General features: G+C 50.9%; 1 protein-coding gene across 5 annotated transcripts in view; it reads right to left on the minus strand.

The window, feature by feature from the left end:
• IQSEC3 (IQ motif and Sec7 domain ArfGEF 3) overlaps positions 1-15,603 on the minus strand; it is a 103,217-nt gene extending 87,614 nt beyond the window's left edge. For all 5 annotated transcript variants that reach the window (XR_002135809.2, XR_002135810.2, XR_002135808.2 and 2 more), the window contains exon 1: positions 14,904-15,603. Coding sequence is in view for 2 of the 5 variants with exons in the window: in XM_019711319.2 (XP_019566878.2) it covers positions 14,904-15,457 (554 nt within the window). In the remaining 3 variants the exon portion in view is untranslated. The remainder of the gene's footprint in view (positions 1-14,903) is intronic.
• Between the last annotated feature and the right edge of the window lie 647 nt (positions 15,604-16,250).

The following is a 16,250-nucleotide window of genomic DNA, read 5'->3' on the forward strand; positions in this document are numbered from 1 at the left end:
AATCACTGTGTTTGGTTGATTTGTCTCCTAAGTCTCTTTTCCCTTCTCCCTTAAACCCACACTAACCAAGCTTCCACCCCCATCACTCTACCAAAACTACGCTTTTCAAGGTCACCAATTACTTCAGTGCTGCTAAAGCGAGTGGACAGTTCTCATTGCTCCTCTCGCTCCAGTGTCTGACTCCATGTTCCTGCCCTCCTTGCTGAAACACCTCTTTGCTAAAACACCAGAGTGGTCCTCCAGCTTCGCCCCTCCTTCTTTGGCGGTTCCTTCTCAGCTTCCATCCCCACCTCTTGACACTGGTGTGCTCCAAAGCTCCACCCCTGTTCCTCTTCCGCCTTCTTTACTCACTTCTAGGTGATGTCATTCGGGCTCAAGGCTTTAAAACTCATCCCAAATTCATAACTCCCGTCCCTTCCAAATGTCTACTGGTCGTCTCCACTTGAATGTCTAACAGGCATCTCAAAGTTAACATGTCTAAAACCCCACCCGTCATCTTACCTCCCACCCCCAGATTTCTCCATCTCACCCTTCCAGCAACTTTGGCCCAAACTCTAGGACTCACCCTCAGCTCGCCTTTCTCTCACACCCCACATTAATCCCTCAAGAAGCACTGTTGCTTTCACTGCTTATCTCCACTTTTGCTGCTGCTTTATCTCTTACCTGGACATTGCAACAACCTCCTACCTGATTCTGGATTTCTTCCACCTTCAGTCTATTCTCAACTTAAATGCAATCGAGCCACTGAAGTTCCCTTTAAGCATTCTGTGCTCAAAACCATCCAATTTGTTCTCCTTTTTTTTTAAGTAAAGGCCGAATTCTTCACAACAGACTCAAGGGCCCTTCAGTGGCTCTCAACAAAAGACACTGGTATTTGGGCACAGGACTGTCCCGTGCATTATAGGATGTCTGACACAGCCCTTGCCCCCCCACCCCAATGCCAGTGGAGCAACACTTTCCCTCCCGTGTCCGTGTGGTTTCGCTACCATGAAAGTACCTAGAACCCTCCTCTCAACCCTGCCAGCCATTGTGACAAGTAAAAAGTCCCCACACATTTCCACACACCACCTGGTGGGTTTGGAAATCTCAGCTGAGAATCTCTTATAAGATTTGATGGAGCATCTGTGCCACAAACATTTTTGCCCCACAACTAATTGGCCGTAAAGCAATTTTGCTGTAAAAAAGATAAAATCACAACAAATAAAAGAGGGACATTTAAAAAAGATAACAAAATTACAAAGGCTTTATTGTGAAACACAAAATATTTGAATACATTTAAAATCTGTGTAGATTCATGGCAACACTGTGAAAATAACTGATTTTGTTTTGTGGAATGTACCTCAGCATTGGCCTTCATTCTATGGGAAATGTGGGTTCAACTCTGTACCCTCAAAGAGGCCCCTCGATGCTTCTCTTTTTCCTCCCAAAATAAGAAACCAACTAACTCATGGGGCAAAAATTGTCATCTGGAAGAAACGTTAACTATTTTACGACCACCTCTATTTAACTATTTTTTCCACCACTTCATCAATGGAGAAGTGATACCAAACTGACACCCTCCCCCACATCCCAAACAAAACAAAAACTGTCAACCAGTTATTTTATCCTTTTTACGGCAGAATTGCCTTGTGGTCAATGAGTTATGGGGCGAAAATGTTTGCAGTAAATACATCCGTCCATGGCAAAGATGCTACCATGAAAGTACCTAGAACCTCCCCTCAACCCTGCCAGCCATGGTGACAAGTAAAAAGTCCCCACACATTTCCACACACGACCTGGTGGGTTTGGAAATCTCAGCTGAGAGTCTCTTACAAGATTTGCTGCACCCCTGCACTCTCCTGCCCTGCCTACCCCCCATGTTGGCTTTGATCAGACCTCAGAGGACACTCCCTGCACACACCTCGCTGGGTCCCTGTGCTGGCTCTTGCCTCTGCCAGGAATGCCCCTCCACCTTGCAGAGCACTGCCTCCTCCTGTCTTTGCTCAGGTGTTATCTTCTCAGTGAGGCCTTCCCAGGGGATCCTGTTTGAAATTGTTTAAAACCCTTTACTGCCAGGCCCCCTTCTCTGTTTTATTTTTCTCCAGAGCACTGACCCCATCAGATGTTCTATATGTATTAATTATTAACCTTGTTTATTTTTGTCTGTATGCTTCATGAAAAGTTTTGGGGGTTTTGATTCATTGCTGTACCCCAGTGCCTGAAATAGTAACTGGTACACAGTAGATAATCAACATTTGCTAAGTGAAAGAAAAGCTACAGACGCCATGAACATAAATTTGAACAGAGAAGAAAACAAGCACTTTTGAATTGTGGCAATAAAGAATTCATTTCATTCTTCGCGAGGACTGGCATATGCTCGGCCTGGGGTGGTTAAGCAAGGGGAGAAGCTACGAGAATCTCAATTTATTTCTCAGATCAGGAAGAGTTCCTGAAGGAGATGGGATTTTAGGACTCACCTTCAGCTCATTTTGCGCCAGATTATAACACCCTGACAGCTCCCCTAAGGAAGGGAACAAAAGTAAGCCACGCTAGAAGATTGGTGCAAGGTTTTTAGGCTGGGAAGCACAGTGGATGAAGCTTATTTCTACTGTAATTTACACGTCTGTAGGGTACTACAGCAGCAAGTCAGCACCTGCAGGGCCACGTTCAAATAGAGCCTCTCAATAATGTCTGCCCACTCCTACCCCTGGTCATACAGAGGCAGGCTGTCCAGAGCTTGCCTTCCAAACTCTCAGCAGATAAGAAGAAAGGACCTAGATTCACAGTCATACAATGGAATATTTTGCAGCTATTAAAAAGAATGAGACAATTTTTCCTACTAAAGATGGAAAGAGCACCAAGATAGATTATTAGGGGGAAAAAGCAAGGTGCAGAACAGCATATAGTATGCTACCAGTTGTGTAAAATGAAAAAAGAAAAAAAATATATATAATATGTGTTATATATACACACACATACACCCCCCACACACACACATACACTTGAATGTACATAGAATTCCCTGGAAGGATACATGAGAAATTGCTAACAGCCGTTGCTGGTGGGGTGGCAGTGGGGGTGAGAGGGTTGGAAATGGGTGGGAAGACACTTTTCACTGTAAACTCTTGTATCTTTTAAATGTTGTAATATGTCAATCAATGTACTACCTATTTGAAAAGAGTACATTGAGTTAAAAAGAAAAAAAAAGAAAAAAAAAAAGAACACAACCAGGCTGACAAAACGAAAACCAATAGGGTCATGGGAACAGTTCGGCATTTTTGGTGTTTAAACAAAAGCCACCTGCCCAAGTACATGTGGCCTGAAGTCAGAGGACAGAATCCTTCAAGTAGAAAGAGTCCAGGGGCATTAGCTATCTGTCCTGTCTGTGGCCCCGGGGCTAAGAAAACCATTGGGTTCCCAGTTGCTATCCAGAGCCAGGCAGGGTCAGAATTTGCATGGTTGGGGCAGGCAGGGAGTTTGGGGGCAGGGATCTGGCCATACCCCCCTGGACCCCATAGCTCACTCCTGGATCCTAAAAGAGCTGTGATGAGATGAGATCAGAGACCCACAAAGCCATGTGGAGCAGGAAGGCGTAGGTGTGTTCCCCTGAAAGAAAAGAAGACTGGAAGAGGGGGAGCTAATGGACAGAAAGGCCAGGGAAGGAAGTATGACTGTCTTCAGATACTTGAGGGGCTGCCAAAGAAGGAAGGAGAAGTCCTGTTCTGAGTCCTCTGGAAGACAGAGGAAGGTAAGGATGCTCTCTGCCTTCAAAAAGCACTGTCGGGCCCAGCTTTTGCCAGAGGGTTCCGAAAATACCAGCAACTACTCCAGACCTCACTGTGCACCAGGCACTTTGCTGGCTTGGTGATTTTTTTGGCATTACCTCTTAGTTTACACAGCAGTCCTATGAAATTAGTACTAATTGTACCCCCATTTTACAGATGAGAAAACCAAGGTTGGCACTGTCACTGCTCAAGACCACACAGCAAATGCATGACCGAGTCAGGATTCAAACCCAGGGCCACATTCTGAACTCTTATGCTTCATCATAGGTTGGCCCAGAATTCTAAGATCATGTGATCCTCTAAAACACGAACATAAATACGGGAAGGCACCTCTTGCTGAGGTGTCCTGGGACAAGGCAGTCTAGGGGAGGTGGATGCTGAGTAAAAACTGGACCTCGGTGACACCGTCCTGATCCCTTATCCTTAGTCACGACCCCCCTAGACCCCTTCTTCTCCCTTTCTTCCTCAAAGGGAATCCACTCAAAAGCAGCCAGGGCCGGGACCGAGCAAGGCCTGGGAAAGAAGCGCACATCAGCCCCGAGGGCGCGCACCCTGAAAGGAGGGTGACAGGGTCTTGGTTTGGGGCCCGGGAGGACGCCAGGGTGCCAAGCGGCGGCAGGAGCAACAGGACCGGGTGGTGACACAGCCCCGAAGCCTCCTCCCCTCCCCTCCCCTCGTTCCTGGGCGAGGGCGGGCGGCGGCGCCGGGGTACTCCCAGACGCCGTGGGCGGGCATGCGGGTGCGCGCCAGGCTGAACCTGCAAGGGCGCGGGGGCGGGAAAAGACCGGGGGAACAGCCACACTCCGGAGACCGGCTGGGTGCGGGGTCCGCGGCAGCGCGGGTGGGAGAGGGGGCGGGGGACACAGGGGAACGGCGGGAGGAGAGAGAGCGCCGGGCGCCGAGGCCCCGCAAAGCCGGCAGGGGCGCCGCAGCCCCTCCTCTCCCTCCCGCCCCCGCTCCCCTCTCGACAGGCGCCGCGGGAGCCCCACCAGAGCCTGAAGGGCCAGGTGTGGCGCGAGGCGGGGACCGCGCCAAGACTGCGCTTTGAGAGCGTGTGACTCAGCACCGCCACGCTCGGCGGGGGTGCGGGAGCGGGAGCGCGAGCGCCGGGCGACGGGCGGCCGTGGCGTGAGGCTTCCCCGCGCTGGGGGCCCGCCCCGCGGGGATGTGCGGAGGGGCGCGTGGGCCGGGAGATTCCATCCTGGTTGTCAGCAGCTCGCCAGCCCGCCCACACAGCCGCGAGCCTGACTCCGCGATCCCTCCCCACCGAGAAGCCCCCGGGGACGCGGCCAGAGGAGGAAGGACTTTCCCCAGGCTCTCTGAGCGAGTTTGGGGGGCAAAAGGCGGGGGAGGAGACTCGAGGCGGGAGGGGGCTGGATCCTGAGCTCTGCCTTCCTGCTGCTCCTGGATTTTACTCATTAATGGCCCGAGGGAGCCCAGTGGAAATCTCTAGAGTATTTAGAGTTGGAAGACCCTGCAGAATTCACCTCATCCTTCCTGGACCTGCAGGGCAGCGCCACCCAGCACCGGACCCACAGGGATCTGTCTTTTTCTATTTTTTCTTGAAAGAAAGAGTAAATTAAATCTCCCTCGGTCCTCCATCCTGAGCTTCCTTTCTAAGACTTATCATTTGGAAGTCACTTTTCACATCTAATCTTGGTCCTTCGTTCTGCAGCAACCTCTTCACAGCTCTGCTTTGCCACAGACTTGGTGAGCTGAGGGAAGAGAGAGGCAAAAAGTGCTTCTTCCCGTTGGGCCAGAGAAGGGAAGGGGTTTGCTCCAAGCTTACACTTTGGGGTCTGTGAGGGTGGCACGGGATTTGGGAGAACTGGCTTCTTGGTGGCGTCCAGCTGCTTGGAATGATAGTATCCCCAACGAGTGCCTTCCCTGCCTGTGGAATTCCCTCTGGCCTTCCTTGATGGGCTTTTATGAGTTAAGTAGCTCCAAGACTGTCAAAGATGCAGATGAGCCCCTTTGGAAGCTTCCAGGATCTGTCTGTAAAGACCAGGCTGTACACAGGAAGCACTGAAACTAGAAATAGGCAAGAGAGTCCCAACTGCTTTGTAGACTTTTTGTTGCTGTTGCTGTTTTAACGTAATGAAAATTGTGGTTGATAGTCTCATTTATCAAGGAAGAAATTATGGAATTTCCTTGCCTCTGCCTGGGGTAGAGGTGCATTTCTGATTGGAGGCAGGGAGACAGCTGGTTTAACCTGAATCGTCCAGAGTCCTGAGAGGTCATGTGGCGCCAGGCTCTGGCCACAGTTAGGCCAGGTCAGGTGCAGGGACACCACACTGCAGTGTGCGGTACATCTAATGCATCTCCCTGCTGTTAGGTAGCCGAGCTTCCAAAGGCCATCGCTCAATAGAGAATCCCAGATGCCCCACCCCTGCACCCACCCAGTCTCCAGGCAGCCTTCTTCCCAGGAGCTCACAGCCTTCAGAGATCCATCTCCTTCTTGCTTGAGACAGAGTGAGGGATAGAAAGCCTGGAGTATAGACATTGTAGACTCACCCCATTTTACAGAGGGGAAGACTCGGGAGAAACTGGCCAGCCAAGAAAGATGAAACAAGCCATGCAGAAAAAGGGAATCCCGAGTCCTGACAGGGTGACAGACTGGGGTGTCATGGGGAGGCCTATGCTGAGATTTTCTGTGAGGCCCACGCATCTTTTGTGTGGTGTGGGTTGTCATCCATCTCCCCCAACCTGTCAGTAACGCACTCACCCATACGCAGCCGTCCCCACTCGGTCCCCCCCACACATCCAAACCATACACACCCCCACTCACCCTCCTGTCAGTGTCCTAACATTTCCGTGAACAGAGCTGACACTGCCTAGGAGAGAAATAGGAAGAAAAGACCTGAAGCCTGGGTGTTGGTTCCTGGAGAGTATCCAGGCCAGATGGTGACCCCAGGATCCAGCTCTCTCTCCTCAGTGTCTTTCCACCTGGAGACATGGCCATAATTTAGGTTCCCTTTCCCTCCCATCCTCGTAGACCCATTGCCCATTTCTAGTTCAACTCGCTGACAAGGCTGTGTGTGTGTGTGGGGGGGGGGGGTGTGGAGAGACTGGGATGAAACACTCAGAGTACTTTTTCATGCTTAATAATATAGCTTCCCAGGCGGAAGACTGGACTGGTCAGAGGCAAGCACAGAGGGAGAGGAGGGCTGTCCGTGCTCACAGATAGAGTTGAGGTCAGATCTGTTAGCGGGGAGAAGCACCCTCACTGCCCAAGCAGACTTAGAGCTGAGCTTCTGATCCAGGTTTCACACAGGCTCTGCTGCAGAAACTGTGCTGAGGGGCCTAAGCACACCCTGCCTGCCCAGTGGGGCCCCCTGTCAGCTGAGATCTTCTTCAGCCCTGACACTCTCCTCTCCCTCCATCCGGATAAGCTGGCCTGGGCCCTATGTCCTAAGAGTTTATTCATACAAGCAGTATTTATCAAATACCTCCTAGATGTTGAGTTAGCGTCTCATCGCCCATCTTTAGGCCCATGCAACACCATCCTCTGCTGCCTGCTAGCCCTTCCTGCCCACAACTTCCGGCCCCATAGCAAACTCCAAGAGAGTTGTGTGAAATTTTCCACCCCGAAAATTACTTTAAGATCCTAGAAAGGATCAAAAGAGCTTACCAAGCACCAGAATGCTCCCTAAATTCCTTTTACACAGGAAGCTCATTGGGAAAGTGTCCCTTCTACAGTCCAGATAATTACTTTTCCAAAAGAAGCCAATATGAGAGTGTCCTGGGTCCCCCCGCTGTGCTTGCCAGATCCAGGCAAGGCAGTTCCAAGTCCCTGTAAATATAGCAGCGATAACGATCATTTAGGCTCTTGACAGTCTTCCTGGGGGGCTCTGCCCTTAGTCAACTGGTGTCTCCATGGCACCCTTCCCCCACTTAGCAAATCCGCTGTTAGACATGGCTCAGATAAACTCTTTCATGCTGAAATATGAGGATGATATAGCTAAATGTGTTGTTTTCCTCCTGTCCTGGGGTAATTTGCATTTTAACAAGGGGATAACCTTGAAGTACCCAAAGGAATCCCTAATGGTGGAAAATCTGGTATAGGCAAGATATTCTAGAAGGAAGGCAGAGAGACTGGGTCCCCTGAGCCCCCATAGCTAGCTGTGCATTTGGCCCTGCACGTCCACGGAGCCATCCTGACTGGTTCTCTTGGTCCGTCACTGTAGATTGTTAAGAGCCCTGGGTGAAGAATTCTAGTTCTAGTTCTGCCATTAACTAGTTTGGAAGTACCAGTCACTTCTGTCTCAGGCCATAGTTTTCTCATTTGCTAAAGGAGAAGTTTGGACCAAATGACCTTCTACAGGACCTTTCCAGTCTTGACATTTGCCTGACTCCCCAGAGGGGCTGCAGGACCACAGTCCACCTCCTAAAGCCCTGCAGCTGTTGCCTGGAGGAAATGGCCTGATGGCAGCACAGAAAATGACAGGGACTGGGACGGGCCGCCCGCCTGCCAGGGACAAGAGGCCCTGCGCATGCACCGGCCATGCAGTTACATAACCCTCCGGATGGGATATTCCAAAGAGCAACAGCAAAACAGCCTGCCTCATCCCACACGCCCGGTGCCCCAACAGTGCACGCACAGCAGTCTCCCTACGGTGGCCTCACAGCCACAGACACCCTGGGAGAGAAGTTTAGAAGCCCCCCATCTTTTCTTTTCCAAGTGTTATGTTTTCCCTACAAGGTATTTCATCTGAGAAAGTCCTTATGTGCTCTAGGCTTGACCACAGAAAGCAGAGTCTTCCCCTAACCCGCCCCCCACGAGCAACACCAAAACCCCCACAACAATGCATCAGGCCTCTCCTTTTCTTGGTCCCTCTCTGCTGTCCTTCCTAGCTTTCTGACCTCAGAGTCCTGCAAACAGCAGGCCTACCCTTCCATCCTTAGGATGGAAGAATTTGGGGAAATGGATTTAGCTTTCATTCTTTTCAAGTGGGAGGCATTCTCCTGGTTCAGGCTCCATCTCTCCCATCCTCCCCTTTTGTCCTTGACAAGTCCATTTACTAGATGAGACTGTAGTTTCACCATTTAGAAAATGGGGAAGATCATGCTTATCACTGTGGGGCACTGGAGTCCTGGGAACTCAGATCCTTTTAATGTCCTTAAGAAGAGTACAAGTCATCTTAAAATGCAACAGATGAGATTGAAGTTGGGCTTAGGGGAAACTCCCAAGCTATCAAGTTGTGAGCCCTCATCACAGATCTCCAGTGGACGGTGGATTCGTCCTGCCTGGCTGCATTTCAGTGTGAGCTCCACATGCAGGTATGTGGAATAGCCTAGATGCGCATTGTCCTGAGGAAGGGGGCAGATGTGGAAAGAGCACAGGTACAAAGCTGGTCTGGAAGCAGGGAAGGAATCCTGAACCTGGATCCCAGTCTATTGCTGTGGTCTGACTGTTGGAGCCCTGGGCCCTGGGTTTGCTACCTGTAGAAATACTGCAGTCTACTGAGCACGTACTTTATGCCTGGAACGGTACTAAGCAAATGATACTGTCTAACTTTTAAACTTGACAACGACCCTTTAAAGTATATATTACCTCTCATTTTATAAATGAATAAACAGAGGCTCAAAGGAGATAAATAATGACTGTGAGACCTCATGCGGGTCGCTGGGAGAACAGGACTCATACCCAGCCCATGTTCTTAACCACCCAGATCAGGAAAATTCTGTGATTCTATGGTTTCCTGAAGTTCCTCTCAGCCTGAAAAACCTAATGTCTCCCTCACTGTGCTCCTGATCCTTTTTTGTTTATGTTTGTGTGTTAATTCCCTCATTGCTTGAAATGGAGGCGACTACCCTTTTCCTCCGTGGAAACAAGGAACCCTTTGCAGCCTGTGTGGGAACCTGCACTTTGTGCTTTTCCAGAAGCAGAGGAAGGAGCTGCAGTGGCCCAAGCCTCAAAAATCCTGCCAGATGGCTTTGCATTTGGGGATCTGCCAGTTGCGATGAGGGTGTCCCCAGGACCTCTTACTAAGAAACCTCTTACTAAGCTGCTGCTGCCCTCTGTCCGGGGTCACTGAGAGCATGTTTGAGCCCCAGTGAAGAAATGTTCAGGCTCCCCAACAAAACCAATCTGTCTAAAAATCTTTACACGGGACCTAAATTCAGGATCCAAGTGTCTTTCCAGACCATGGGTGGAGCTTTGTAGCCCAGCTCTCCCCTCTGTTTTCATGTCGCTCTATCTTTCATTGGCTCTCCACCCAGACCTGACCCCAGCTGCCTTTTTTTCATGAGTGACCTTTGAAACTCAGGCTGCACAGAGATTTGCTGAATCAGCAGGACCAACTGCTGTTCCTCTTGCTTGGTTTCAGGCCAAGGGGGAATGTTCGAGGATGACTTTGTGAGGCCCCGTGGGTCTAGGAAGGGCTCCGGAGTAAGGAAGGGGAGCCGGGGTGGAGCACGGCCAAGGGGCTGGTGGAGGAAGACCAGAGTTTCCCCAAAGCCAAGAGTGACTTGTTTCTCTTGAATTGTGTTCTTTTTGGGTGAAAGGCAGGGGAGAGCAGCAGTCTGGGCCCTTGGAAAGGCAGGGGACAGCAAATCTTTATAAGTGCCTACTCCATGCGAGCTTCCAGGTGAGCAAAAAGACACGCACCCCCTTCTCTCAGTGAGCCTTCATTCTGGCCCCATTTTCCAGCTTCCCAGCTAAAAGTCCTCTCTTTGCTGGGGACAGGGGAAGGCAAGGAAAGGCAGGTTGGTGAGCATTGGCCATAATGCTGTTTCTTCAGCAGCCAGGCTTTCCAGGCACGAGATAGAAAGGGATCCTAAGGAGTGAGGCTCTCCTTACCCTGTTGAGAGGGTTTTGCCTGGTGGGATGGGGTTAGGGTAGTGGGGGGCTATACAGTCAGAAGATGGGATGAAATGCACATGCAGTCCAGATAGCTCTGTGCATTGGACCTTCCGGGCTCTGTCCCCTGTCCAGCTCTCCTGGGCTCTTTCTGTTCCTGATAGAAACCCTTGACTCCAACCAAGAAAACCTTCTTTGTGTGCTCTGAACGTGATTTGTATGCTCACCCTTGTCACCCTGTTCTTTTCTGATAGAGGGTAGCTCTAGGCAACTGCAATCTGCTTATACCTGTTTAGATGTTTCCAGATATGTGTTTCCCATATGTTAAGCCGGGACTGTTTGCTTCTTTCCTGTCCTTCCACAGCACAGAGTGCAGGGATTTGAATGGGCTGGACACTTGCTACAATAGACTTGACTGACTGACAGACCCTTCATCCTCTGTCTGCAGCTCCCAGGACGGCCCAGGCATGAGCTGCATTTCCAAGCTAAGACACCTACTCCAGTTAGCATCTTAGATAACAGGGTACGAAGCACATGCAATGATCTTCCAGCCCTCAGTCACTATGAGACCATGAAGCTCAAAAGATGACCCAAGATTTATTTTATGCTGAAAGGATGGGAGTAAAGAGGAGGAGACTTCCTTATGCAGCTTATGTAGAAGCAAAGGACAGAAAGAAGAAAATATGGGAGCAAGAAATTGTGTGGGGGGAGGGAAGGGAAATGGAAGGAAAAAGGGAAAGGGGGAACCAGTGAGGAAGAGGAAGTGTATAGAAGGAAACAAGAGAGGAAGGAAAAGAGCACAGGAGTTACTGAGCCGTTCAGACTTCATGGCCACTTGGAGGTGAGGAGTCTGAGGTAGGAACTAACTTTGAATTATGATGCAAGAATGTTGCCCAGCCTCCATTAATGCTCTGCCCATGGGCTCGGGGACACAGGCAAGCCCTGGTATCCACAGGTTCTAAATGTGTGGCTGGGTGGGTGGGCTCAAACAGAGAAGCTGTGGTCATACTGAAGCCAGTAGCTTCAGGTAGGGTCATGTGCTTCCGTGGTAAGGAGGCGACTTTGCCAGGTCGAGCTGAGGCTCTGGCTCCAGCCAGGAAAGGGATCATCAATTCTGTAGATGCTGTGAGCCTTGATTGAAAAACTAAAGAGGAGGAAGCTAAGATCGCTGCTTTCATTACGAGGGAAAAGCAGTGGGGGCTGGAGCTTAGCAAGAGCCACGAAGCATGTAGAAAGAGAATTTTAACCCCTCGAGCGTCTTTCTTCTGTAGTATCTCTGCACTCATCCATCCCCACATCGTTGCTTCCTTGGCTTGACCTCCAAGGCCTTTCTGTCTCCCTCAGCTGAAGGGGGGAGAGAGGCCAGCCTGCATAGTAATGCAGATCTGATGACAATTAAACAATCCTTTATTTCCCAGTCCCAGGTTCCCCAGGGTTCCTGCCTTTCCTGGATTTGGGCAGGAAGAAGAGTTCTGGGGCTAAGAGACAAACCATGTGATGAGATAAGACATTTAACACCATGCCTGGCCCCTGGTAACTCTCACCCACCCCTCAGCAACCTCACCGGGGTAGCGTTCTCACTATAATGAGGCTGGAGAAGGGAAAATAAGGAATGAGAAAAGATTTCAGTGAAATTATAACCCGAAGACCCCCTCTGCCATCTCTTCCTTCGACTTCGGCCCCCCCAGTAGAGAACTGATTCAGCACGGAGCTCCCCAGGAGAAATACCAGGGAGAGGGCTGCTGGCTCTGCTCTTCTCCTCACCTCACCCTGTCGATGGAGATCTCTCCCTGCCTGCTGGCTGCATCTAGCTCTGCACCATTGAAAGGCATGGGCAGAGAAGGACTGACATACAAAATGGGGGTCATCAGTAGAGAGCAGGGTGGGGCCAAACGTAGTCAGCAAAGATGATTCCATCCTGAGGTTCTGTGGGGGAAACTTGGGTTGAAGTTAGGCAAAACAGTGGGGAGAAATGGGTGGTCCAAAAGGCACAAAAGGCATTGGGCAAGCCAAGACGCCCATGATTTCACATCCAAGAGGAGAGAGAGCTGCAGGGAGGATATGAGGCATGCATGTCCAGGCCTAAGCTCTAAATCTCTGGGTGTCCAGACTTGGGAAGCAGGAGAAAAAGCTGGAGAATCTGGAGAAATGAAGGAGCTACTGGTGGTATTAACTGCTTAGTTCCTGGTACAACTTCCTAAGTGAGAGATTTCCAACAACTTCCACTCTCCTCCACCATTCTAATTCTTTCTTATTTTTGTTCTCTCCTGGGAAGCAGAAGCAGGACAAGGGAGAAGGAAAGATGGTGGTTCCTTTCTGGTTTTGCCATGTGAGGCTGGATAGGAATCCAGGTAATTCCTAAATCCCTGAATTCCTAGCAAGAGCACTTGGGCAAGAGAGTTGGGACTCTCTAAGCCACTGGGAGTGTGTGTGTGTGTGTGTGTGTGGGGGGGGGTCACAGCAAAGTCCTCATCCAAGAAAAAAATCTTTCTTCAACCCTTCTTGCCTGCACAGTCCTCTGAAGGGATCCAAACAAAGTGGGATGCAGTGGAAGAAAAGGAGACACCAAAGGCCATGAAGAGAGGAATCGAGTGAAGAACCATCATTACCAGGAAGCTGTGGCTGCCCCCAGGGAAATGGAATGGCATAATTCTTTCCCCTTATCTGGGGAAAAAGCCACATGGTATCTTGGACCTTTTGATGAGCTATGGGCACGAGGGAAAACTGTCTTTCTGCTTTTTATGCTAGATAAGGAAAGAAAATGGTGAAATTCAAGGAAGAGTAAATGAGCCATTGAGGGAGCTGAGGGAGAAAAGTGCATCTTTTGGGGGTTTCAATTAAATGTTTTAGGTCTGCTAAGTCAGATCATCCTAGATCTTTCCCCCTAGGATCCCATGGTAACATGGAAGCTAACATGTCCTGACCCAACTTCTCTAACTCTACAGTAGATGTGAGGAGAAAATGAGTTTTTAAGAAGTACATCAAATCTTCACAAGTATCCCCAGACCTAAAGCACGCCAAGACTGGGTGAAATTGAGATCCTTGACTCTCCTTGCTCCTCCTCCCCTCTAACCCAAAGCCTTCAGCAGCAGCAGCAGCGTCAGATTCTGACCAGGTACTGATTTCCCCTGAGCTGTTCTTCCATGCAGTTCTCCCATCCCCTGTCCAACCAAAGAAAGGAAGCTGACATGTCACCGCCTTCCCAATACAGAGGAGAGAATATTCTAGTCCCCTTTCATCTCTTCTTCCCTTATTCTTAGTTCAGGGATGTTGGGAATGAAGAAAGAGCTTCCAGTCCTAGAGTCCCTCATGGGAGGTTAATTAGCATATTTCTCTCAGGACTCAACATGAGACTCCAGTTATCGCCAAAGAACCAAAAGGAAACAAGGTTTGCAATTACCAGCCTTAACAGAGGGACTTAAACAGGAATTACATTCAAATACCAACTCCATTTGCCAACTATCTCTGTCATCATTGTTCCCTTTCCACGACTGCCAAACACCCTGGACAGAAACCCTCCTTGAGTCAGAGGAAAAAGCTCCGACCAGACTGAGTCCTCACACGATAACTGAGTCTCCCATTGTCTTGGTGGGTTGTTACCTTGCACCCTTTGGTTCTATGTGGATTCATGAGAAAGGCACCACTCAGGTCAGAGCAGAGTAAGCATCCCTAAATGAGCCCCCCCTTTGACTCCCACTGCATCAACTAAAGCGCCAGCTTGTTCCTCTGGAAAAAGCTTTCTCCCACCCTTCATCTTTCTCTACATCCAGGCCCCCCTGTCATCTCACATCATTCCTGCTTTTCAGACTCTTCCTCTGCCTCCTCAATTCCCTCAGAACCCAATTCTACTCTTCCTGGGCCATAGCCCTTTTAAAGCTCTTAGCATACCTCTTTGCCAAGCATTCATCTTTTTCATATCTCACTTTTCATTCAAATAATTTTACTACCCAAACTCCCTTCCAAAATTTTCCTAACTTAAAAGCATTCTTCAGCAGTTCTCTTTTCTTCAGTTTAATCTTCACCCCAACTTCCTCCCAATCTCATCTCCTTTAAAAACTGCCAGTTTCCAATACCCCCAATCACTTAAACCCCATGTATTTCCTCCTTTGTCCCCAAAGATGGTCTGGATACTTTGCCCCAGCACCTCCTAAACCCTGAAACACGGATATCATTTCCTTCGTGCCCCCAGATCTCCTTGACACACGTCTACCCCAGACATCTCCACATCACCCTAGTCCTTCAGACTCAGGTTCACCCGATTTCCCCCTTGCCTCGTCATACCCATCTGCTTCCCTTTCTCCTACCACAACAGTCCCCATCCCTTCTTCCCCACTCACTCGGGTCTCCTGCTCAGGACGCCCTTGCTGAGGGCAGCGGGGGATTTGTGCTGAAGGAGGGTTCCAGCGGCAGCGCAACAACTCGGGGGACGCTCCTTCTCCTTGTCTGCGACCGCCCCAGGCGCCACCGGGTGCTGGTGGGGCGACTGGGGTGCGTGAGCCCTGCTGCTGGGGCCCGGCGGGGGTTGCACCAGGATCTGTCCGTGGTGCTGAAGCTGTGGCTGCTCCGGCGCAGGCTGTGGCGAAGCGGGTAGGAGCTGTCCGTGGTTCTGGAGCGGTTCCTGGGCCCCAGCGGCGGCGGTGGCAGCAGTGACTGGGATAGCCGGCAGCGGGGCTGGCGACGGGGGGACGAGCCCGGGCGGAGGCTGGGCTTGCAGCAGCTGCTGGTGCTCCCACAGGCTTCGGTTCTCGGCGCTTAGCTCGTCCAGCCGCCGCTCCAGCTCGTCGATGCGCTGGCGCTGGGTGTGGATGAGGCTCTGCTGGTTCTGCACGATGGCCGTGAGCTCCTTGAGGTAGAGCACGGCACGCACCGGATTCTCTAGCAGGCTCTCCATGCCGCCCGCCGCCTCCTGCGCCCTGCCTGCGCGTCGGCGGGCGGCGGGGAGCGCGAGGGCGCGCAGGAGCCGAGCAGCCCCAGCGATCCGCTCGCTTCCCTCTCCTGCGGGCCCAGCCGCCCTCCCCGCCGCCGGCGCCGCGTCACCGCCACACATTCACACACGCACTGAGGGGCGGGACCGCGGCGCCACGGCCCACCTACCCACCCTCCCAACTCCAGGCTTCGTCCTCCCACTTCCCGGCTTCGTGAGGAGTCTCGGCTTCCTGCAGGGCTGACAGAAGAGGAGGGGGGCGAGTGAGAGTGTGGGCAGGGGAGCAGGATACACGAAGAAGAGCTGGGGTGGATAAGATAAATCCAGAGAGAAAAGGAAAGCGGGCGAGGCGGAAGTAGAGGTACTGGGGAAGTGCTGTGGGACGGGGAGAAGCAGATAAGGAAAGAGGGAAAGAAGAGGGAGAGGCTGGGAGAACGAGGAAGCAGAAAAAAGGAAGGTGGCAAAAGAAGAGAGAGAGATATTTAAAAGGAGGAAGTCACGGGCTCTGAAAGGGTCACGAATTATTTTCCCTACGTCCAACCATCCCAGGGGCTGGGGGGCTCATCTTAAAGATCTTCTGAGGAGAGGCTGCCCTTGCCTCTTTTGTACGCAACAACGTATTCTGCTGGGGAATTCTCTGGAACACAGGATCATAAGACTATAAGGGACCTTAGAGACCACCTAGTCCTACTTCTTCGCTCAGCGAAGAGGAAACTTAGAATTGGAACGTCGTTTATGCCGGGTGTTCTCTGGAAATTAG

This window comes from Rhinolophus sinicus, linkage group LG02 (assembly GCF_036562045.2).
Source record: "Rhinolophus sinicus isolate RSC01 linkage group LG02, ASM3656204v1, whole genome shotgun sequence".
NCBI classification, from domain to species: Eukaryota; Metazoa; Chordata; class Mammalia; order Chiroptera; family Rhinolophidae; genus Rhinolophus; species Rhinolophus sinicus.